The 24,961-nt window shown below is 40.9% G+C and overlaps 1 protein-coding gene across 1 annotated transcript in view; it reads left to right on the top strand.

The window, feature by feature from the left end:
- CDAN1 (codanin 1) overlaps nucleotides 1-24,961 on the top strand; it is a 270,195-nt gene that overhangs the window by 23,542 nt on the left and 221,692 nt on the right. Inside the window, exons 4-5 of the mRNA XM_030214355.1 lie at nucleotides 2,952-3,142; nucleotides 8,799-8,915. Of these exons, the coding sequence (XP_030070215.1) occupies nucleotides 2,952-3,142; nucleotides 8,799-8,915 (308 nt within the window). The remainder of the gene's footprint in view (nucleotides 1-2,951; nucleotides 3,143-8,798; nucleotides 8,916-24,961) is intronic.

Here is a 24,961-nt window from a genome sequence, read left to right as displayed (position 1 = left end):
TCCACATCATGTTGAACATTTTCTTCGTAGTGGATTTTGCGTGAGTTTCAAGTGATAGATGTTTGTCTAGTGTCACTCCAAGAATTTTCAGGTTGTTGGATATGGGGATAGTGATGTCAGGGGTACTAAGAGTAGTAGGGAGGAGTGAAGAGTGTTGGGATGAGAAGATTAGGCATTGTGTTTTCTCTTTGTTCAGTTTCATCATAAAGACTTTGGCCCAAGAGATTATGATGATCATGCCAGTAGTTATTTTGTCGGAGATTTCTGATAGATTGGATTTGAAGGGGATGAATATGGTGACGTCGTCAGCGTAGATGAAAGGGTTGAGACCGGGTCTGGATAGGGATTTAGCCAGGGGGATCATCATAAGATTGAAAAGGATCGGAGATAGAGGAGATCCTTGGGGTACACCACAAACTGATGACCAAGGAGATGAGATTGTTGAAGTTGATTTAACTTGGTAGGATCTTGTTGTGATAAAGCCTTTTATCCATTTGATGATATTTCCGCCGATACCTAGTTTATCCAGAAGTTGTATTAGAATGTGATAATTTACCATGTCAAATGCACTGGATAGGTTGAATTGAAGAAGAAGAATGTTATTTCCGAATGAAATTTCTTTTTTGAATATAGATGTTAAAGTGAGTTGCACAGTTTCTGTGCTGTGGGCAGGACGGAATCCTGATTGCAACTCATGTAGAATGGAGAATTTATTTATGTAGTCATTGATTTGAGAGGTTACCCTGTTTTCCATAAGTTTGATTGGTAAGGGGATGGAAGCGACAGGGCGGTAGTTTGTAATATCGCTCGCAGATTTCTTGGTGTTTTGGGGGTATTGGTGTTAGTATGTTGCCATGATAGTAGGGAAGGAGCCCTGTTGGATCAAGAAGTTGAGGTGGGAAGTGAGATCTGCAATAAAGCGTACAGGGGCATCTTTCATTAAGTAGTTGGGACAGGGGTCAAGATGGCATTTGGATCTGGAGAGTTTGGAGATCGTCATAGAAACTTCTTCGATGGTGAGGGGGGCGAAATTCATCCATGAGCGGTCAGCCGGAATTTCTTCCATGGTGGGGTCCAGTTCATTGAGAGAGGTTTCAATGTTGTTGCAGTCTTGTGGAATCGTGTTACAGAGCTTGATAATTTTGTCCTTGAAGTGTTTGGCCAGTTGGTCAGCAGATGGGCAGTTCGTAGGTGAAGTGGTGACTGGATTGGTGTTTAGAAGGTTTTTTATAAGTTGATATTGTTTTTTTATGTCTGTGCCACTAGTTGTAATTTGTTGCGTGTAGTAGGATCTTTTGGCTTGTTTAATGGCATTTTTGTAGTTCCTTTGTGACTGTTTCCATGTGATGAGGGTAAGATTGTTTTTTGATTTGCTCCATGTTTTTTCAAGTTTCCTGGTTTGTGATTTTAGGTGTTTTAGCAGGTCGTTAAACCAAGGTGCAGGTTTGTGATGGCATAAGGTTTTGGTGCGTAGTGGAGTAATATCGTCCAGGATAAGTTTGCATCTCTTATCCCAGTCAGTGAGGAAGTGGATTGAGTTTGTTTGTGCTGACCAGTTGTCACTGTAGATTTGTTGCCAGAAGTTTTCCTTGTCGATAAGTCCTCTTGTCTTGATTATTATAGGGTCTTAATTATTAGGCAGGCCCTTTTTATGCCAGTATAAGGATAGGGTCAATTTGTAATGATCAGACCAGGAGGTAGCCGACCAATTGATGTCAGATATGAGAAAGGTTTGGTCCAATGAGAATTTGTAAGAGATGATGTCGAGTGAGTGATCTTTGATGTGAGTTGGTTTTAATGGAGGAAGAATGAGGTCGCAAATGTGAAGGAGATCCATACATTCGTGTGTGTTGGTGGAATTGGAATCCTCTAGGTGTAGATTTTAAATCTCCAATTAATAGTACATTGGGATTATTGATGCATGCATTCGAAATAAAATCCATAAAGGCAGATGATTGTTATTCCAGTTTGCAGGGGGTCTATAAAATAGGATACAGGTTAGATGGTTACATGGTTTGGGACTGTGAAGATTGAATGAGGCAATTTCTAGTTGTGGTATGATGGTTTCAGAAATGGGTTCAAGGGAGAAATGTGATCTGTAGATGAGCGCAATGCCGCCAGTGCCTCTTTTTTCCTTTTCTGGTCCAGTGTAAAATTTTATAGCCAGGGGGGCATAGGTCGAGTATAATGGGATCATTTGAGTCGCGGACCCAGGTTTCGGTGAGAAATAATAAGTCAAGATTGTCTGATGTAATCCAGTCTGTAATGATTTCAGTTTTGTTGACTGCTGATCTGGCATTGATATATCCTACTCGGATAGATAAGTATGGTTCTTCATTATGAGGGGATGGATGGATTTTGATTAGGTATCTTGTTCTAGGTATTATAGGTTTAGGTGAGGACGTTTCTGGTTTTGGTGATGGATGCTTGAGTGATGTTGGATTTCTTTTGTTGTAGTTGGTACGTGGAGATGAGATTGGCTTAGTTGTTGTTTTGTGGCAGTGAAGGACTGGTATGATATTGATTTTTGAAGGGGGGGCATTACGTATTGCGTGGATGATAGCGAATGAGTAACTGATGATGAGTAGTTTTAAGAGGATCATGATTCTGATTGTATGAGGAGATATGAGGAGATCTTATGTCATCTGTGAGTCAGTATATATGATTGAGAAGTATATGTTTTAGAAGTATTTTCATTAACAAATACCATGTATCAGTAGAAGTAATTTTATTTACAGCCTGCCAGAAGAACCCAGCTGTTAATTTTATCATTACAGCTTGCCAGACAGACCTTGATGTGTCTTTCATCAAGCTTCCTTAACCAGTTTATTGGAGAGAGAATATGTATGATCTGCCCAGGAGAAAGTGAAATGTAAGGGTTGAGGCAGCAATTAGAATAACCTTGGTAATGTACTCTTTATAACTCTTATTTTTTTTTTTTTACATTTCAGAGATAGATTGTTGTACGAGAACGCATCTCTAGATGGGTTTGCCCTTGATCCTATCACTCCCACCAAGCAAAGCTTCAGTCGAAGTGTAAGCCTCTCCTCTGATAGCCTAGTGACTTCTGCAGATGTCAGTAAGGTCTCTTGCCATAAACAACTGGAACTACTGGCTCAGTTGTATTCGACTTGTATTGCAGGTAGGAGAAGATTAATGGTGTCTACTAAGTGTTTTTGCTATACTTTACTGACCATGCATACACTGCACTGTAGAATAGATAGTACCCCAAAGTATTCCACCTAGAAGTTTTTGTATTTGACCAAAGATCAGAAGTGAGCATTCCCACTGATAGTGACTCTGGGGCTTAGCCTGCATTATGCTGTTTTACTTCATGTTTTTTATTTTGTCTTTTCTTTTTTGGAGCCCAATTATTTTCATTTATGCTGTGTTTTTTTTTTTTTTTTTATAGCTGTCAGGTTTTGATATGTGACATACTGGAGTTGGATGGTGTAGTATTGTATTATTTGTATCTTAGACTTTTCTGTTTCTATAGGACTATGAACTTCTCTTTCTTTTTTGTATCATGTACCACTTTGGAGGAGGGGTTAGTATTGTGGGTTTTATTTTGTTATAGTTGCATTGTTTTATGTTTATGTATAAAATGTTCATAACAAATCAATCAATGGGATGAGGACAAAGAACCAAAAATTAAAAAAAACAATTTTAAACTGAAATCTGTCTCCCCCCCCCCCCCCTCCAAAGAAAAGCATTTAAGAAGTCACAGCTGATATGATCAATGAGATATGTAGATCTTTTAAAACGTTATTACAGCAAGAGCTGAAAAATGGAAGAAGGAAAAATCCTCAAAGAGCTCCAAGTGTAACAACCTTCGGAGCTACTCTTCATCACTGGTGTAAGAAACCTTCCAGCATAAACATTTCTTTATTCTCTCACAGTGTCCAGTATTGCAGAAACAAACTAGACAAGCTCAAGAAGCTTAATGGGATGCTGCAACAGTGGGAGATTTCATTGAGCCTCCTTCAGCAAATATTCTGCATCAGCAAATATTCTGCAAAAGTCCCAAGACCAACGGTAGCTAGCGTTTCGCTCTGCTGCTTCAGGGTCAATAAAACTGGGACTACAGAAAGGAAGAAAAGCGTCTCAGTGTCTAACTTAAAACCGTGTATATCCTTAACTCGGTTAATATACTTCTTTATATCGCTGGAAAACTGGCTGCTTTCTAACAGCTCTCACAGTTGAGGCTTTTTCCTCTCTTGCTGTAATAACGTTTTAGAAGATCTAGGGATCTCATTGATCATATCAGGTGAGTGACTTCTTAATGGTTTTTGTTTTGGGGACATTTAATATTGTGTTTGGAATTTAAAAATGTCAATAAACATTAAAGTTTAAAAAAATATTTTTATTCAGGATCACAAGTAGTAATACAATCAAATATCTAAATGAATGATAATAGATCAAATGCAGCACTATACAAACATAAAAATTAGCCCAAAAATGAGTGACCAACACCATGATCCCAGTTTTCAAAGAAAGTGAAACACCTCTCCACCTTCCCATTGGTAATGAAACCCATAAAGACATAAAAAAAAACCCACAACAGAAAGTGTCCAATATCTATTTATCATTGCTCTGCTTTAAAAAGAAAGAAAGCCTGTGCTTTTGATAACCTACTTTGGTGTATGGAGTCTTCATTTCCAAAAATAGCAGTCTGTGATAATAGTTATAGTCCCCCTTACAAACCCTTTGACCCTCCCCTACCCCTTAAAAGACAAGATGGCTGATGGCCTGGACTTTTATGGTCCCCAAGCCAACCTTGATGACGTACCAAATATAGAACATATGAACTCTCCCACTTACTCTCCCCCCCCACCCAACCCATCTGGGCAGAGTAAAGACTTAATATCTGTTCAAGGAGAAGACTGTGTCCTTGATGACAAATCTTGCAAATAACAATCCCACACCATCAAGAATGCCTCCTGTCATCTGGGAGTCTTATGTGCAGTCTGAGCCTCCAAACAGAAATTGAGTAGAAAGGAACCAGTCAAACAGAAATTGGGTGGAAAAGAACCAGTCAAACCCGATCTGGCTGTGTGTCTGTTGAACAACCCCATCTGGCTGTGCAGTCTGAGCCTCCTACATCATTAGAGCATTAAACTTATTTCTCCAATAGAAGTAAAAAGGAGGGGGGAGTGTCTCCTGCAGCCAGTATTGAGGAATAGATTTTTCCCAACTATATATTGTGAAAGGTCCAGGAGAAAGGGCAGAGAGACCTGTGAAGGAGAAGGAAAGGGGGCAGAGGTTTACCCTGAAACTTTGCCTGAGTACAGAAGCAGAAGGCCCAGGCACAAAAGGTTCGCTCCTCTCAGAGAAAGCAGTTTTTCTCCTTCCCCTGAGAGGTCACAAGACTAAAATTCCCAGCAGCCCATGGGGCGGTCACCTGATAGGGCCAAGAGGGGTATCCTGCACTAACAATCCCCAGCAGCCCTTGGGGCGGTCACCTGATAGGGCCAAGAGGCGTTTCCTGCACTACAATCCCCAGTATCCTAAGGGAAAAGAGGGGGTTGGGCTGGGGAAGCCTGATGAGGAGGATATGAAACAGCTGGAGGAGGGCCCTGGGGTGGAGCCCATGGACTGGCAAATGGAAAAAGAAAGGGGGGAGTTAGAGAGGAGGAGGAACCTATGGACATCTCTGCCCTAGCTATGGTAAAAGGTGAACAATTGAAATTGGGTTAAAAAAAAATCTCTTTCCCAAGCTGTTGGGATAGTGTTCCAGGCCTAGCACCCAATCCATCAGATGCCGTAACAAATCATGCCTGATTATCCTGTTTTAAGTGGGAGATACTCAGGCCTAGGGTTACCATATGGCTCCAGAAAAAGGAGGACAGATTGAGCCAGTCTGGGTTTTACTTCCATTGCTTTCAATGGAAGCAAAACCTGGACTGGATCAATGTGTCCTCCTTTTTCTGGAGCCATATGTCAGGCCACCCCGATGCCAATTACCATAGAGGAAATGCAACCTCATCTTAGGCTTCTTCCCCTCCCACCCCCACAGAACTTGGTACACAATCGCTCTAAGACCTGCAGATCTTTCTATAGCAAATAAAGGGATAAAACGTGCAAGACATACAGCCAATGAGGAAACACCACCATCCAAAGAGACTAATCCTCCCAGCTAGTGACAATGGTAAATGACTCAATTTTTCCACTATAGCCTAGTGTCTTCCAGCAGTTTGTCCATGTTCAATTGATAGAGATTACAAACATCCTTAGTTAATTGAATGCTGAGATAATGAAATGACCCCCCCCCCCCACCCACTTCAAAGAAAGTGCTCCCTCCCAATTTTGTTTCTGTTCCTCTGTCCATACGATAGCCTTTAACTTCTGTAAATGTAATTTAAACCCTGAAAAGTCTCCAGATTCCTGCGTGCTTGCCAACAATACTGGTAATGATTTGTTAAGGTATGTTACATGAACCAGCAGGTCATCCACAAAAGCCGCTATCTTAAAAGTCTTCCCACCAAAAGAAAACCCTTGAATTTCCAGATTGCACTGGATTTCATGGATGAGAGGGTCCAAAGTCAGTGCAAATAGTGGGAGAGATGAGGATAGCCCTATCTTTTCCTTGTTGGACAACAAAAAGGGTGTTCAGATGCATTGCTATCTGTTCAGTGTGCCAAATAATACAGTCAGACTGATTAAAAACCTGGCGTTTTTCTGAAACGTACGGCGAAGGTATTTGATTAGGGTCCTCAGAGACAGTTACTCTCTCTTTTTTTTTTTTTAATATACATTGTCGACGTTCCCCTACTCTTCAGTCTGTCCCACTTTATTTTTGTATGAACGGTTTTACTGTCCTATCAAAATCGATGTAGGTTTTCTCTCTGTATGTACCAAATATAAAATTAACTTCTCAGTGGAGGAAAGACTTAACAGCGCTGCTACGATATCATAGCTGCTGGCTAATACATCATACATTCTTCACCCAGGAACATAACATGACTAATGATCGTACCGGACATCACACAATCTTCATCCTTTCCGATCCTCCACATATACCTCATTCGATCTCTATACAACCTGTATTTGTTATCAACCGACTGGGCAAACGCCTTTGACGGTATTATGTAAGCCACATTGAGCCTGCAAATAGGTGGGAAAATGTGGGGTACAAATGCAATAAATAAATAACTACCTGCCTTTAGAGGTAGAAGGAGGTTGTCTGTTTGGGGGGGGGGGGTGGGTTCTGGGGAGATGTTGAGGGGTTCTTGGGAGAACTGGGAAGAGACTGATTCCTTTAGAGGTAGAAGGAGGGCGTCTGTTTTTTGGGGGGGGGGGGCGGGTTCTGGGGAGATGTTGAGGGGTTCTTGGGAGAACTGGGAAGATCCTGGAGGCGTATGACATTTTAAGAGATACAAAGGTTCTGCTGATTTATAGTGGAGTGGGAAGGATTGTGGAGGTTGAGATTGTTAGCGGGGGATTGCTGTATTGAAAAATTATGTGGGAAGTCTTGGGGGAGAGTCTGGGGTGGACATTTGAGCAACTGAGGCTTTTTAGGTGAGCATGGGGGTCAGGACAGAGGTGCAAGGGAGCCAGCAGTGTGTGTGTTGCTGGAGAGGGAGAGGAGGCCACCATGGATTTTGGTGGGGAAGGGTGGGAAGTGAAAGGGGGTTTGGGCCACTAAGTTTTTTTTTTTTTTTTTTTTTTTTTTGGGGGGGGGGGGGAGGGAAGCAAAAAACAAATTGAATTACTCCCAGGGATAATAGCACCCCTGGAGCACACCAACACCATAATTGTGAAAATTTTGACATACAATTCCCCGGGGTGTAACGTATGGCTATACTTTGTAAAATATGCACATAAAATAACCTAAAACATTTGTGCTTGCCAGAGAAATGTAAGTGCATAAATTCTTTCTGATAATTTTTCAAATGGAGAGTTGTGTATGCTTTTTTTTTAACATTCACTAGTATGTAAGTGCTTAGTTATAAAATTTCCCCTGTATTTGAGAGGCAGGGGATCCTGAAGAAACGGAAGAGTAGCAGAAATGTGAGATTGTCAGTTTAAAAGCATTAAGGGAAAGGGAAATGGGACTTGATATACCGCCTTTCTGAGGTTTTTGCAACTACATTCAAAGCGGTTTACATGTATTCAGGTACTTATTTTGTACCAGAGGCAATGGATGGTTAAGTGACTTGCCCAGAGTCACAAGGAGCTGCAGTGGGAATCGAACTCAGTTCCCCAGGATCAGTCTGCTGCACTAACCACTAGGCTACTCTCCACTAAGATATGGGGTGTGATAAAACAAAGAGTAAAAAATGGGAGCCTACTGTTCTCAGTTCTACTTGAATTTGAGTTGCTGTTCTTTTCCTTAGTCCTCCCAACCTCCCCCCCCCCCCCCCCCCCCAAAAAAAAAAAACAAAACGGGAAAAAAAAAAAAAACCCCCAAAGAGCAGTTTTAGAAAATGCTTCACTACCTGATCTTCACTTTTTCTCAGGGGCAGCAGAACATCTTTTTGCTTGAGAGGGCCAAACAAAATAAGCTAATACCCTAATTCTACATCTCCCTGGTTGCCGATGCTCTGTGGAGCAAAACTTTGGTAGGGTCATAGCTCCTGTGGTCCATCCTCTTTCACTGCCTTTACCTCTTCGGTAGTGAGTACTGTTTTGTTTGGAGCAGATTTGAGTTTGCTGCAAGTAGGATACACTACCGCTTTTACCAATTTTCCAAATAGCTGTTGGATGCTTGTGCTTTGGAAAATTAATGGAAGTTATTGACCAAAAATATCATGTGTTGTGTTATGATCTATTCTCTTTCTCTCTCTTTTTCCCTTCAGAAAATCTGGTGCCAAACATCTTCCTGGAGCTATTCTTTATTCTACAGTTGCTAACTTCAAGAGGGGTATCTACCAAAGATGGGGAGGATAACCATGAATTTCTCAAGGGGTGTGAAGGTCAGTAGGTGTAAAGTAAAATTGCAATGAAAGTTAAAGTTGTGTTTTTGTAAATAACATGCTTTCATCTTGCCCCTTTTTATGGAGATAATGGTTGCAACAGTGTGTTCACTAGCCATACCTCTATCAGCATCTCAAAAAATCTCATGCTCTGATGCTCTAGTGCTAACTCTGATATAGTGTGTAAAAAAAAAAAAAGTATTTTATTTATAATGATATTTGTATCCCACATTATCCCAAACAGAGTTCAGGTTCAATGTGGCTTACAATTCAGTCAATTTAGTACATACATATTATTTTATTTTATTTTTGTTACATTTGTACCCCGCGCTTTCCCACTCATGGCAGGCTCAATGCGGCTTACGTATACAGGTACTTTATTTTTACCTGGGGCAATGGAGGGTTAAGTGACTTGCCCAGAGTCACAAGGAGCTGCCTGTGCCTGAAGTGGGAATCGAACTCAGTTCCCCAGGACCAGAGTCCACCACCCTAACCACTAGGCCACTCCTCCTAGTTATAAATATTCTGATAAAGGACAAATGTTGAGTAAATCTATACATGGCCGTATGAAACTTTTCAAAAATTAGTTTATGAATTATTTTACAAGGTTGTATTGTGTAACAATATCAAATTATAAGCAGTTATATAGGATAAAGTTTGAAACAGCATTTTGCATTATCTTGTTGCAGGAACTTTTTGAAAAGTTGCATATCTTTTTACCTAAAAGCCAGTGAATTAATCTGGCAACTGTGTCATGTAGTTTCCTATATTCTGTTTGGGCAATCTTGCTGCAGCCAGCGATAATGTGGTCTTCAGTTTGCTCTTTTTCTTTACACAGTCTACATTTACTGTCATCACTAATTTTTTTTCAAATTATGTCTTCATGACATGTTTGAATTGTTGCTTGTTGCAGCAAAAATGAATGTTTGGTTTTTTTTATAGACTTCCATTCTTGTTATTCATTTCCATGTTTTTCTCAGCTTTGCTGTCCATATTTTTCAAATATTGCCCATGCAACTGTTTTTTTTTTCAATTTTTTCAATTTCTTTTTGTATTCCTTTTTAGTTTCCATTGAGTTTTTTGTACTTTGATAAGTAGTTGCTCTTTGCTGGTTAGGATGTAATCCTTTTGGACTCTTGTTTCCTCTTCCACAGTTTTTCAGTTGTAATAAACTCATCCATCATTCTTCCATGAAAGATAGTCTGTCTATATCATTTTGGGGCCTTTTTGCTAAGCAGCTCTGAAAAGTGGCCTGGTCTTTCCCGCTCGCTAAGGCCACTTTTAGTGCTGCCAAGAAATGGCTGATTTTTCTATTTCAGCGATAATGGCCATGCGCTAATTTTCCCATTAGTGTGTTGTCATTAGCGGGTGAGCACTTACCGTCGCCTATTTTGAAGGTGGTAATGGCTCGTGTGCTAATTGGTTATTATGCAGCAATGTAGCTGTGCTAACCGATTAATGCAGAATACGTTTACTCTCCACCCCTAGACCACCCCCAGCACTAAAAATAAAAACTATTTTTTAGAGTGTGTGTAGTGCATGCATATGAGAACTGCCACGAGATGCCTGAGCTTGCCCCGCAGTAAGCATATGTTAGTGGTTACTGCAGGTTAGTAAAAGAGCCCTGTGTAGGTTAAGAGCATGATATATAGTCATTAGTTTTCCAGTCTAGACTGTCTAAATTTGATTGTGTCCATTCAGCTGTGCCAGCAGCGCATTGAAGTACGGGTACAGCCTATGCCGTATTTCCTCCATTTTTCAAACCTGCCTAACACATTCTGTCCTAGTTTTGTTTTTAATCTGATCATGCATAATTTCAGAAACTTTGAGAATTCCTAAGTATTTGTAGGGGGTTTTTTTTCCAAGCTGTTGGTATTTAATGATGCTGCTGTTCAGCATTTCAGGTTTTTTTTCTGTATTTTCAATGTTTGTTTATAATGATAAATGATTCAACACTTCACAAATTCCACTGAAATATCCTCACTGAAAATGTGGACTTGGCAAATACAGTGATACCTCGATTTTTGTCGATAATCCGTCCGAAAACAATCAGCGAAATCCGAAACCAACGAAAACCGAGGCAATTATTTCCATATGGAATTGTTTGGTTAGTCGCGTGGGGTGATGCTCACACAACGAGAAACAACGCCACACTGAGCAGAAGAATGCATGGGTTGCCCTTTGTTTTGGCAAAATTAGCAGCGAGGTCATGTGGGCACGCCGACGAAATCCGAGACAAATGTTTCGCGGAAAAAATTGACGATAACCGAAGTCAACGAAAACCGAGGTATTACTGTATTTGCCAAGTCCACATTTTCAGTGAGGATATTTCAGTGGAATTTGTGAAGTGTTGAATAATAAGTTCAGTCTTAGATTTTCCATGTTCTTTCAAATCGTCTATGTCTAACAGCTATGAAATTTTCGAACTTGCTTTGACATTTGATAATTGTGATTTGTACTGATCAAGGCTGGAATGGACGTCAACTGCAACTCCAGTAGTTTGGAAGTAGGACCAGTGCCGGACAGACTTACGGTCTGTGCCCTAAAATTGACAGGGAGAGACAGATTAAGTATACCAGCATTTTAATCATGAAGAAGTGAAACCCAAGCAGAGTGCTCTTTTGTTAAACAATATTGGAGATGGCGGGGTGGGGGGATTGGGGGAGGAGGGGCAGGGTCTGTGGGACCCCATGCTTAGTCTTTTGAGAATTAGAAAGCAAGGCTTGATATTTCACCATGTAAGTCCTGTCTTCTAAAAAAATAAAATAAAGCCCTTAATCCAAGTTAATATCCTGTCAACATTACCTGTTTCATTTAACATTTTCAGTAAAATAGCATGATCTATAACATCAAAAGCTATCAAAAAAATCAACTGGAGAATTATGGCCTGATAACCAATACCCCACAGTCTAATACCATGAACCAGTAAACCAAGCAGAGATTCCATACTGGAGCCCTTTCTAAACCCAAAACTGTGATTGATATAGAATGTTATGACATTCCAAGTATTCAAAAACCAACAGGTAACCAAACTGCAAAGTCCCACGAGAAAAATAATAGTATACAAAGGAGTGGGAACCAAGGAAGGCTAGACAAACCTCAGGATTCAATAAAAACAATATTTATTGCTCTGGTGTATATATAAATAGAATAAAAATTACATACAATCTAAAATATGTAAAAACAATACACATTAAAATAATATTAATACTAAAAAAAACCAGCATTTTTTTCTTTCTTCTTGTGGCAGCTGTAAGGTTTTAAACCCTAATGGACAAATATCAAACAAAGCAAAGTTTTCTATTACATGAAGACTGTTCTCAAAGTGGGGGTGGGGGGGTGAGGGGGGGTCCAGCACAAGTCCTTGAACCTCGTTTTTTTTTTTTTTTTTTTTTTTTCTTAAAAGGAGGTAAGCAGAAAATTCTAGACACAGGGAAGAATAGCTTTTGGTGAAACCTTAAAGACTTCATTCAAATAGCATTTAAACATATCAAGTGGATAAACTAATTGCTATGTAAGGAAATTAATAGCAACTCGCCATATTCTCCAAATTTTCCACCTTAGAATAGAATTGAAAACTTCAACCTCTGCTTCCTGAAAATCCAAAGATTTCTTCTTTCTCCTCTAATATCTAAGAATCAAAATTTGTCCCTTTTGAGTAGAGAGCTGCACAGGGACATAAATCTAACCTGTCCCCGCTGCAAGTAATCTCCTCCCTCCCCCCCAAGAAAGCCAGATTCTACAAGCAGTAAAAATATTGGTAAAAGTAACATAAATCATTTTCTTCCATACTCTGCTAAATACAAAATTTAAAAAGATATGCATTTCAAAAAAAGCAAGCATCCATGAGTAGCATGTCCCCCTTTCCTGTATATCCATCAGCACCATATCCCCTTCTCTTCTCCATCCCCTTCTATCCCATGTGCTGTGGTTCCCCTTTTCCCTTCCCTACCCTCCATTTATGTCCCCCTTACCAATTTTTGCCCCCTCCCTCCATCCCACCCATGAGCGACTCCATCCATCCACATCCCCTCCAGCTGTGGGTGCCCTCCCTGCATGTACCTCAGTGCACCCTGTGGGGACAAATCACATTTTAGCAAACCTCAGGAGAGGGTTAGCAAAGAGGAGGGGTAGGGTTAGGAAGGGTTTACTGGAATATGTATCTGTTATTGGACGATAATAGTGTGTTTACCATTTGACTGTTGGAGATACCTTTTGAAATTTTTATTGTTTACTTTTTTTTATAAACCTTCAGTAAAAACTTAATGCTCAAAACATTTTTTAGCTTAACACTCTGCATCTCGAACTTACCACTCACAATCCTTATCTACAGTAGTCCAGATACCTTACAGTTATATTTTTACTGAGAGCAATAGAGAAACAAGGCTGAGATGTTATTATAAAAATGGAAAAGCTCTTTATTAGCCAATGTTGACAGCAATAACAGATGAGACAGATTATGCAAAATCACCCAAAAATAAAGGTACAGTATGTTGAGTACCTGTCCAGGAAACTAAGAGAGCACACACTAGCCTAATCCTGAAATATAGGATACCTAACACCCCCAAGCACTACTAGGCACAAAGGAAACAGCAGTTCAACCTGACAGATGATAACTCATGACTCTTAATCCTCAGTGGTCAGGAACTGATGATCTATCTATCTATCTATCTATCTATCTATCTATCTATCTATCTATCTATCTATCTATCTATCTATCTATCTATCTATCTATCTATCTATCTATCTATCTATCTATCTATCTATCTATCATTTCTATAGCGCTACAAGGCATACGCAGCGCTGTACACCATACACAGAAGACAGTCCCTGCTCAAAGAGCTTACAATCTAGATAAGACAGGTAAACAGAACAATTAAGGGTAAGGGAATAAAGAGGTGAGGACAAAGGACAGGGTAAGTGAGTTAAGAGTCGAAAGCAGTGGTAAAGAGGTGGGTTTTGAGTTTGGACTTGAAAACGGCTAAAGATGGGGCTAGACGTACAGGCTTGGGAAATCCATTCTACTACTACTACTACTTAGCATTTCTATAGCGCTGCCAGGGTTAAGCAGTGCTGTACAAGTTTAACATGGGGAAGGACCGTCCCTGCTCAAAAGAGCTTACAATCTAAAGGTGAGGTGCAGTGAGATAAAAGGAGCGGAGTCTTGAATTAGCAGTAGAGGAGAAAGGGACAGACAAGAGAGATTTATCAACAGAACGGAGCACTAGAGGGGGAACGTAGGGGGAGACAAGAGTGGAGAGGTACTGGGGAGCGGCAGAATGAATGCACTTATAGGTCAATAGGAGAAGTTTGAATAGAATACGGAAATGGATAGGGAGCCAGTGAAGTGACTTAAGGAGAGGGCTAATATGGGCATAGCGACTTTGGCGGAAAATGAGTCGCGCAGCAGAGTTTTGGATTGATTGAAGAGGAGAGAGATGGCAAAGAGGGAGGCCGGTGAGTAGTAGGTTGCAATAGTCAAGACGGGAGGTGATAAGAGTGTGGATAAGGGTTTTGGTAGAGTGCTCATGATGGGACATGTTCAGGAACTCAGGCACTCTGGAAGCAGGTAGCTCTTCCCAGCCAGGCAAGAGCGAGCAGGAGAGGGATGCCACAGTTTAACGAACCGCCAGCTAACTGATGACTGCTTCAAGGAAGGGGCTGTTATACCCTCTCCTCATGTCTTGGTGCCAGAGTGACTGGAACATGATGTCAGGATGTTCTTGTTCTGTCCCAGGTACAGTAAACAGGAGTTTTTGTTGCAAGCAATTGTTTTACCTTTGTTAGCCTGGATGTTTCCACATTGTCCTAGAGGCCTCTCACTGTACCAAGCCTCTGCATGAGAGCTGACAATGTCCAAGTCTGTAAAAGTCAGGCTTATACTGTAGAATAGTGCTTTATGCAGGGTTTTGTCCCTACATATCCCCCTCTTTCATGGACCCTTGGCTTGCAAAGAAGCCAAAGGGGCTTGAAACACTACCTAAAGGACAAACAATGTGTGCACTCTTGTTCACCAAGGCATTCGTGAATATCAATATAACATGTGCAAGTTCAGAATTGCAATGAGGTAAATGCAATGACCTCAACAGTACACATGAACAGGAAAGCATATAACATGACATCATGGGTTAATATAAGATTGTATGCAATGTCTTGTTCAATGTCCATATGCAAACCAAATGATGCAAAAGTTGCAATTACTGTCCATAGAAGTCAAAAGTTTTATCAGTTCATTGGAAATAAAATGTCACTTGAACCAAGTCAATGATGTTAACCACCTGGATGGTACTACTACTACTACTTAACATTTCTAGAGCGCTACTAGGGTTATGCAGCGCTGTACAATTTAACAAAGAGAGACAGTCCCTGCTCAAAGAGCTTACAATCTAATAGACAATGCTTTTGTGCCCGCATTCTAGTGTCTAACTTCTTTAGCCACTGCTTCCAAATTTCCCCAGTCATCCATGAATTTGCGTTAGCCTCGTATGACACAGGAAGTCGCTTAACTTTCTTGAAGCAACGGGGCTGTTTGCTCTTTCCAGTGACGAGGGGTTCCAACTTCTCACTCCCATCCATATTGCAGCAAAGGAGGATTGTCAGTCGGTCCTTCGTTGTTTTACCTCCAGTAGTTTTGGCATGTTTGAATGCAAGTGTTCCATCAGGAATCTCTCGCCAGTAGAGACCATTTTCATCAGCATTGAAAAAGTGAACGGTTGGTCCGATAGGGGCAGTCAAATTGGGGCAGTCTGGATTCACTGAACGGTAAGGGTTAGGTGCCGAACGCAGCATTGAAGAGGTGGGCTTTAAGCAAAGACTTGAAGACGGGCAGGGAGGGGGCTTGGCGTAAGGGCTCAGGAAGGTTGTTCCAAGCATAGGGTGAGGCGAGGCAGAATGAGCGGAGCCTGGAGTTGGCGGTGGTGGAGAAGGGTACTGAGAGGAGGGATTTATCCTGTGAACAGAGGTTACGGGCGGGAACGTAAGGGGAGATGAGGGTAGAAAGATAGTGAGGGGCAGCAGACTGAGTGCATTTGTAGGTAAGAAGGAGAAGCTTGAATTGAATGCGGTATCTGATCGGTAAAGGTTAAAGGTTAAGCATCCAATAAACATTTCCAGTAGGCGATGTTCTAGTACCCTATAAGCAGTCCACCAGGGTGACTAGATACTGGATATGTTCTTCTTGGAGACTTGCAATAATTGCTACCAGTAGGTACTGGGGTAGAAATGATAAAACTGCTAAGTGTCCATGCACATAAAAGAAATGTTCATTGTAAATAGGTAACTTGGGCTGTAATCTGGCCTCCAGGTGTTCAAAGTTGGTAACCATGGCAGAACCCAAAGTCCAAATCAGGCTGCGACCAGTCCTCTGATTGCTTAAAATGGGTATCCATGGTAAACCTAAGTCCAGTCTACACATGTTGATGATGGAACATAACACATGTACAATATACAGTGACATGGTATAGTCAAAACCTTATATCATGCATATTATAGGTGTCAACAATAATGAATGCATTACATATCACATGATGACCTTATGATACAGGTGAAAAACCACAGTGTGTAGAAAATCCTAGAATTTCTTTGACACTTGGATGCATCAGTGGCATATAAGAACAGCTTTATTAAAAAAAAAAAGTATTGTTAGAAGGGAAAACCAGATGTTGTGTAAATAAAACCCTCCTGTTTGTACTAAAGATAGGAATGTAAATGTTCAAAACACAAGCTACCAAGCGGAGGACCCCTAAAAATATATATGTAACACTTGGAAATACTTGATAGGTGTATTAGTGCAAATCACTCAAAAAAGAGTGTGAGAAATAATAAGTACCTTAAAAAAAATTAGTTTTGCGTATACAAATTAGGTCAAAAAGAAAACATGTTCAAATATATGTGTGTGTAGGCCAAACAAGCTAATGTAAATGGTCTAGGTGAGGACTGCATCTGTGGGTCCACAGTATTCCCTGATAGAGGCATTTCAAGGCAGAGCACGGGTGACATTGATAGGGGCCTCTGTTCTGACAAGGTTCATGCATAACTGTAAATCACTCTTACACATGTAGCCACATAAACTTATACAATTCAAACTTGAAACTATTCACATATTATTCTCATACCGTTCCATAATGCATGTGCAATGATGTTCTGTGTCAGCTGGACGGAAGACACGTGCAAAGTGTTTGTGTACCTAACTGCCTACTATAATAATAGGTGTCGATAAATGATAGAAAGAAACAGATACCGCAGGTCCTTCTTTGTTTTGGATGTATGTATATACATACATTATTGAGAATAACACATCTGTTTTTATTTCAAATATGAAATGCATGCATATAATTTTGAAATGGTAATTTGGAATTTGCTTTTGAATTCAATTTGAATTTCAAAAAGGTGCACCACTGTTTAAAACATAAGCATTGTATGTTATTGCTTATAAACCTTAAGGTATTGTAAGTCATGACATGATTTATTTGCCAGCAAAACATAAACCAAAAATAATGCAAAAGGCACAAAACCAAAAATTGAATCATGGCCCAAAAGAAATGCTATATCCAAAAAGAGAGAGCTTAAAAATTTAATCATTTACTCTTTCACAGCTATAGCATAACACTGAATTTAGTTCTCAAAAGCAGAAAGAAACTGCATGCAAAAAATTATTTACCTAAACACTGAGCTCAATAAGATGTATGCCTTGTTACCATAGCGAACAGATAATGGATGCCTTTTTCTTCCAAGGCAAAGAGGGAAACTAGGTAAAAGAGCTCCCCCCCACCCAGCAGTTCCCTTCTGCTTCGGTTTCACTCCAAAAAACAGAAAGACGTAAGTGAATACACATGCAAAACATTTACAGTGCAATCCGCTTAAGTGCAGACTGCTTAAGTGCAAGGGTCTAGGACCAAAGAAATGCATGCAGTTAACCAGAGCGTGCACTTAACCGTTGTGACCCAAAGAAGCTTGACATCTGATTAACATATGTACAGTACTGTTTATTATATGTACAGTATACAGTCTCAGGTAACTGATATTAGGCTGGCTTGAAGTAATCAATTATAGTCCTCTGTACACTCTTGGGTCTGTGAGTTCCATAGACTACGTCTGCCAGACAGTAAAAACTCATAGCACTGACATCCAGTGGCCTCCAGATAGGCCCGCACGGTGTTGAGACTCTCCAGCGCTCTTGCAAAAGTGACAGGAGGAGGTTGTTGAATTTCATCAGCATGTGCCTCGCAGCTCATTTCTTCATTCATCTGTTCCATCATCAGACGTTGTTGCCTGCATGTAGGAGCATATCTCAACATCAGTGCTGTCTTCAGCTGTTTGTAGATCGTAATCAACAGGTACGTAGCGATGGAACTTCTCTTCAGTAAAACTGGCTGTGATGTCAATAACCTCTTCATCTGACGCGTTTGCAACAGCTGCACCTATTTCGTCCCTCTTCACATCCTTAACAAAGCTTGCCTGCTTGTAGCAGTTCACAATGGTTGCCTGTGTAACATGATTGCAGGCTTCTTTCTGCACATATAGGGAATCCAACAGTGATAGATTATGAGCCAGTTCAACAGCACGTTTATCCTTCCCAGTCTGGTCATCCATAACGCTCATCAGATGACGTAGCACAAGAGCCCGATAATGTTTTTTTTAATTGGCTATTATGCCCTGATCCAGAGGTTGGATCAGAGAGGTAGTGTTTGGTGGCAGGAAGATCACCTTGACGCCTGACATCATCCTTGTGTGCAGCACAGTTATCACAAAGCAGCAAAATCTGATGCTTTTGTGCCCGCATTCTAGTGTCTAACTTCTTTAGCCACTGCTTCCAAATTTCCCCAGTCATCCATGAATTTGCGTTAGCCTCGTATGACACAGGAAGTAGCTTAACTTTCTTGAAGCAACGGGGCTGTTTGCTCTTTCCAGTGATGAGGGGTTCCAACTTCTCACTCCCATCCATATTGCAGCAAAGGAGGATTGTCAGTCGGTCCTTCGATGTCTTACCTCCAGTAGTTTTGGCATGTTTGAATGCAAGTGTTCCATCAGGAATCTCTCGCCAGTAGAGACCATTTTCATCAGCATTGAAAATGTCACGAGGTGCAAACTCTTTCAAGATGGTAGGAAGAACTGAAACAACCCAATTTTCAGCACCAAAGCCATCAGCATCTTGTTTCTCACCATGCTGTTTCTTGAATTTTATGCTGTTCCTCTCCTTCCATCTTTCCAACCATCCAACAGTGGCTTTGAATTCAGTTAGTCCAAGACCTTCTGCTACCTGGCTAGCTTTCTCCATAAGCAGTGGACCACTGACAGGAAACTTTCTGCTCCTGACTCGAGAGAACTACCGAAGAAGAGCATCTTCTACCTCCTCAGCTTTTCCCACCCGTTTTCGTTTCCGTTGTGGATTTGTATTGTTTTGCCAGTCTTCCAGAAGCTGGTCTTTCTGCTTCAAAACACGTGAAATTTGACTGGGATTGACATCATATTCTTTAGCAATAGATGCTTGACTTTCTTTGTTTTCTAATTTTTTTAAGAACTTCTATTCGTTCAGCCAGTGTTAGTCTTACAGTTCTGTCGCGATGATGACGACCCCGGTTTACACCCTAACAACATTCATTCACTTATTCTGCCTGTGGCAGTTAAAGAGGCAGTAAATTTGAAATCTCGTTGGTTGTCACGCGCTAATCAGCTTCCATATTACATGCGTTTGCTTATTCGGAGTCTTTCCTGCAGAGGAGCGGTCTTGAACCATGCATATAAGCAAATCTTGCACTTATCAGTGGTGCGCTAAAATGAAGTTTGTCCCCATAGAAATCGATGGTGCCAAAAACAGGACAGAAGTACGGCATGCAGGTAAACAGAGCGTGCTCTTATCCAACGTGCACTTAAATGGAGTGCACTGTACTTTAAATCATCTAACGTTTAGTTAGAAGTAACTTCTTTTAACAAACAGATTGTTAGTTTCTGAGAACATGCAGGGGAAAGACAGACATAATGAAGAGACAAACAAAGCGTCATGGGAGAGATTTCTTCCACTTATTCCTCCTTTCTCACCCCCCTCTCTTCTCCTAAGCCTTTTCCTCAAGCCTCCGAGACCTGCTTCAAAAGAACATAAACAAGGTAAACACTATTGTTTTTAATTACATCTCTTTGCTGGGCCAAGGATAGCATGGTATTTGTTCTTTATAATACTGGAAGAAAAAATGGCACAAGGTTATTTATCTTTTATCTGGCACTAATATGAGCTCAAAAGAATTTATCCCTGCTCATAATGATGACCTGTGGGCATCCAGACTAGTTGTAAATCTTTACCCTCCTCTTAGCGAATATGTTGTAGCACAAGAAGATTGCACCTGCAGAATTAATGTTTGGAGAATGTTGTCACTTAATAAATGACAGGATTAAGAGATAATTACAGCAACACTGAAATAAATTCTGACACAGGATATGATGGCAATTTTGACACAGAATATGATGACATTTTTTCCAAAGCCTTTTCTTTAATGTTGCACGGGTCCGTCTAGCCCTGTATTCTGTTTTCCAAACTGTGGCCAAGCCAGGTCAAAAGTACCTGTCGGAAACCCAATTTGCAGCAACGTTCCATGCTGCCAATCCCAGGGCTAGCAGTTGCTTCCCTGTGTCTGTCTCAGCAGACTATGGACTTTTCCTCCAGGAATTTGTGCAAACCTTTTTTTAAACCCAGAAATGCTAACTGCTGTTACTATATCCTCCGGCAAAGAGTTCAGAGCTTAACTATTCGTTGGGTGAGAAAATATTTCCTCCTTTTTGTTTTAAAAGTATTTCCATGTAACTTCCTTGAGTGTCCCCTAGTCTTTGTACTTTTGGAATGAGTAAAAAATCGATTTTCTTCTACTTATTCTACACCACTCAGAACTTTGTAGACCTCAATTAGATCTCCCCTTATTGGTCTCTTTTTCAAGCTGAAGAGCCCTAACCTTTTTAGCCTTTCCTCATATGACAGGAGTTCCATCCCCTTTTTCATTTTGGTCACTCTTCTTTGAATCTTTTCTAATTCTGCCGTATCTTTTTTGAGATGCAGCGACCAGAACTGAACGCAATACTTAAGGTGCGGTCGCACCATGGAGTGATACAAAGGTATTATAGTATTTTTGGTCTTATTCACCGTCCCTCTCCTAATAATTTCTAGCATTCTGTTTGCTTTTATGGCTACCACCACACACTGAGCAGAAGATTTTGGCGTATCAGTGACACGTAGATATTTTTCTTGAGTTCTGACCCTCAAAGTGGATACTAGCATTAGGTAACTAAGATTTGGATTATTCTTTCCAATGTGGGGCACCTTGCATTTATTCACATTAAATTTCACTCCACTGTTCAGCCTCCTCCATTGAGAGAAATGACTATTTAACCCTACCTTCTGTTTTCTATCCAATAACCAATTCCTAATCCACACCAGAACCTTGCCTCCTATTTATTTATTACATTTGTACCCCGCGCTTTCCCACACATTGCAGGTTCAATGCGGCTTACATAGTAATTTGAAATACAAAGTCTTATAAGGAGAGAAAATTTTCAAACTGTAATAAAACATAGTAATGATGAAGCTTAATAATGTATGATTAGGATAAGGGAAGGTAAACAGGATAGGATAGGTTGGGGAAAATGGGGTAAGGAGGGATATGGTGAAGGAGAGATGGAGAAGAAAAGGTTGGGATGAGTAAAGGGAGAATGTGGAGGTGGGGTAGGTTTATAACCAATGACGAGGTCGTTATCAGTGTCAGGACAGATTTGGAGTGTAGGCTAATAAGATTAAGTTGGGTCATTAGAGTAGGCTTGCTTAAAGAAATGAGCTTTCAACGTTTTTCTAAAGGGTAAGTAGTCGTTGATTGTTCGGATAGATCTTGGTAGCATTCCAAAGCTGGCTGCTCAATAAGGAGAAACTGGATGCATAGTAGGTCTTGTATTTAATTCCTCTGCAGTTGGGAAGGTGTAGGTTGAGATAAATTTGTGAGGACATAGATCTATTTCTGGTAGGGAGGTCAATCAAATCATTCATGTAGCCAGGGGATTCACTGTGTATGATCTTGTGGATCATTGTGTGGGCCTTAAAATTTATTCTTTCTTTGATGGGGAGCCAATGAAGCTTCACTCTAAGAGGTGATGCACTTTCGAATTTTGTCTTGCCAAAAATAAGTCTGGCTGCCGTGTTTTGGGGAGTCTGGAGTCTCTTCAGTATTTGGGTTTTGCATCCTAAAAAAACAGTGTTGCAATAGTCTGCGTGGGTAATAACAGTGGACTATACCAGGTTCCGGAAAGTGTTGAATGGGAGATATGATTTCACTCGTTTCAATATCCACATCATATTAAACATTTTTTTTGTGGTGGATTTGGCGTGGTTATCAAAAGATAAATGGCTGTCTATCGTTACTCCAAGGATCTTTAAGCTGTCGGATATGGAGAGTTTGACATCAGGGGTGTTAAGAGTAGTTGGGAGGTGAGAGGAGTATTGGGGAGAGAGAACTAGGCACTGCGTTTTTTTCTTTATTTTATTTCATTTTAAAAGCATTAGCCCAAGAGGTTAGAGTGGTCATACCAATAGTGAATTTGTCATATATTTCAGATAAGTTGGATTTAAAGGAGATATATATGGTGACGTCGGCGTGTATGAAAGGATTTAGGCCATGTTTGGTTAATAATCTGGACAAGGGGAATCATCATAAGGTTGAAAAATATCAGGGAGAGTGGAGATCCCTGTGGTACTCCGCATTCTTATGACCATGGGGATGATAAATTTGTAGTCCCTTTGACTTGGTAGGATCTTGTGGTAATGAAGTTTTTTATCCAGTTGATAATGTTTCCACCAATCCCAAGTTTGTCCAAAAGTTTAGTAAGGATGGAATGGTCAACCATGTCAAAAGTGCTGGATAAGTCAAATTGTAAAAGGAGGATGTTGTTTCCATTTGCTATTTCATGTTTGAATTTGGATATTAAGGTTAGAAAGACCGTTTCTGTGCTGTGGGCAGGACAGAAGCCCGACTGGGACTCATGAAGGTTGGAAAATTTCTGAATATAGTAACATAGTAGATGACGGCAGAAATAGACCTGCACGGTCCATCCAGTCTGCCCAACAAGATAAACTCATATGTGCTACTTTTTGTGTATACCTGTCCTTTTCAGGGCACAGACCGTATAAGTCTGCCCAGCACTATCCCCGCCTCCCAACCACCAGCCCCGCCTCCCACCACCAGTTCTGGCACAGACTGTATAAGTCTGCCCAGCACCATCCCTGCCTCCCAACCACCAGTCACGCCTCCCACCACCAGCTCTGGCACAGACCGTATAAGTCTGCCCAGCACCATCCCTGCCTCCCGCCACCGGCTCTGCCACCCAATCTCGGCTAAACTCCTTAGGATCCATTCCTTCTGAACAGGATTCCTTTATGTTTATCCCACGCATGTTTTTTTTTTTTTGTTACATTTGTATCCCGCACTTTCCCACTCATGGCAGGCTCAATGCGGTGGGCAATGGAGGGTTAAGTGACTTGCCCAGAGTCACAAGGAGCTGCCTGTGCTGGGAAACGAACTCAGTTCCTCAGTTCCCCAGGACCAAAGTCCACCACCCTAACCACTAGGCCACTCCTCCACCTGTTTGAATTCCGTTACCGTTTTCATTTCCACCACCTCCTGCGGGAGGACATTCCAAGCATCCACTACTCTCTCTGTGAAAAAATACTTCCTGACATTTTTCTTGAGTTTGCCCCCCTTCAATCTCATTTCATGTCCTCTCGTTCTACCGCCTTCGCATCTCCGGAAAAGGTTCGTTTGCGGATTAATATCTTTCAAATATTTGAACGTCTGTATCATATCACCACTGTTTCTCCTTTCCTCCAGAGTATACATGTTCAGGTCGGCAAGTCTCTCCTCATACGTCTTGTAACGCAAATCCCATACCATTCTCGTAGCTTTTCTTTGCACTGCTTCAATTCTTTTTACATTCTTAGCAAGATATGGCCTTCAAAACTGAACACAATACTCTAGGTGGGGCCTCACCAACGATTTATACGGGGTCATCAACACCCCCTTTCTTCTGCTGGTCACACCTCTCTCTATACAGCCTAACAACCTTCTGGCTATGGCCACCGCCTTGTCACACTGTTTCGTCGCCTTCAAATCCTCCGATACTATCACCCCAAGATCCCTCTCCCCGTCCGTACTTATCAGACTCTCCCCACCTAACACATACATCTCCCGTGGATTTCTATTCCCTAAGTGCATCACTTTGCATTTCTTCGCATTAAATAAATGCAAAGTGATGCACTTAGGGAATATATTCATTAAGTTGTGAGGTCACTTTGTTTTCCAACAGTTTGATGATTAGAGGGATGGAAGCAATTGGACAGTAATTGGTAATGTCATTTGCAGGTTTCTTTGGATTCTTTGGAATAGGTGTTAGTAATATATTACCATGCTTGGTGGGGAAAGAGCCTCGTTTGCAGGTTTCTTTGGATTCTTTGGAATAGGTGTTACTAATATATTACCATGCTTGGTGGGGAAAGAGCCTCGTTGAAGTAAGAAGTTTAAGTGGGAGGTGATATCTGAGATAAAGCATGAAGGGGCGCCTTTCAAGAGGTAGTTGGGACAGGGGTCAAGGTGGCATTGTGACCTAGAGAGTTTTGAGATGGTTTTGATGACTTCTTCAGTAGTAAGGGGGGTAAAATTAGTCCAATAACGGTCGACCGCTGCTTCATCTAGTCCAGGGTCCAGTTCATCAAGGAAGGTGTCAACAGTGAAGTTATCTTGAGAGATTGAATTACGAAGATTAATGATTTTTTTCACTGAAGTACTTCGCCAATTGATCAGCCGAAGGATGGTTTAAAGGTGATGATGTCACTGGATCTGTGTTTGAGGTTTTTTATTAGTTGGAATTGTTTCTTCATGTCTGTGCCAATCATTGCGATTTTTTGTGTATAGTAGGCTCTTTTAGCATGTTTGATGGCGTATTTGTAGTTTCTTTGTGATTGTTTACATGTAGTGAAGGCAAGGTTATCTCTGAATTTGCTCCATGCTTTTTTCAGTTTTCTA

Source organism: Microcaecilia unicolor, chromosome 9, assembly GCF_901765095.1.
Source record: "Microcaecilia unicolor chromosome 9, aMicUni1.1, whole genome shotgun sequence".
Taxonomy (NCBI): domain Eukaryota; kingdom Metazoa; phylum Chordata; class Amphibia; order Gymnophiona; family Siphonopidae; genus Microcaecilia; species Microcaecilia unicolor.
This window is presented reverse-complemented; position numbering and strand designations above follow the sequence as displayed.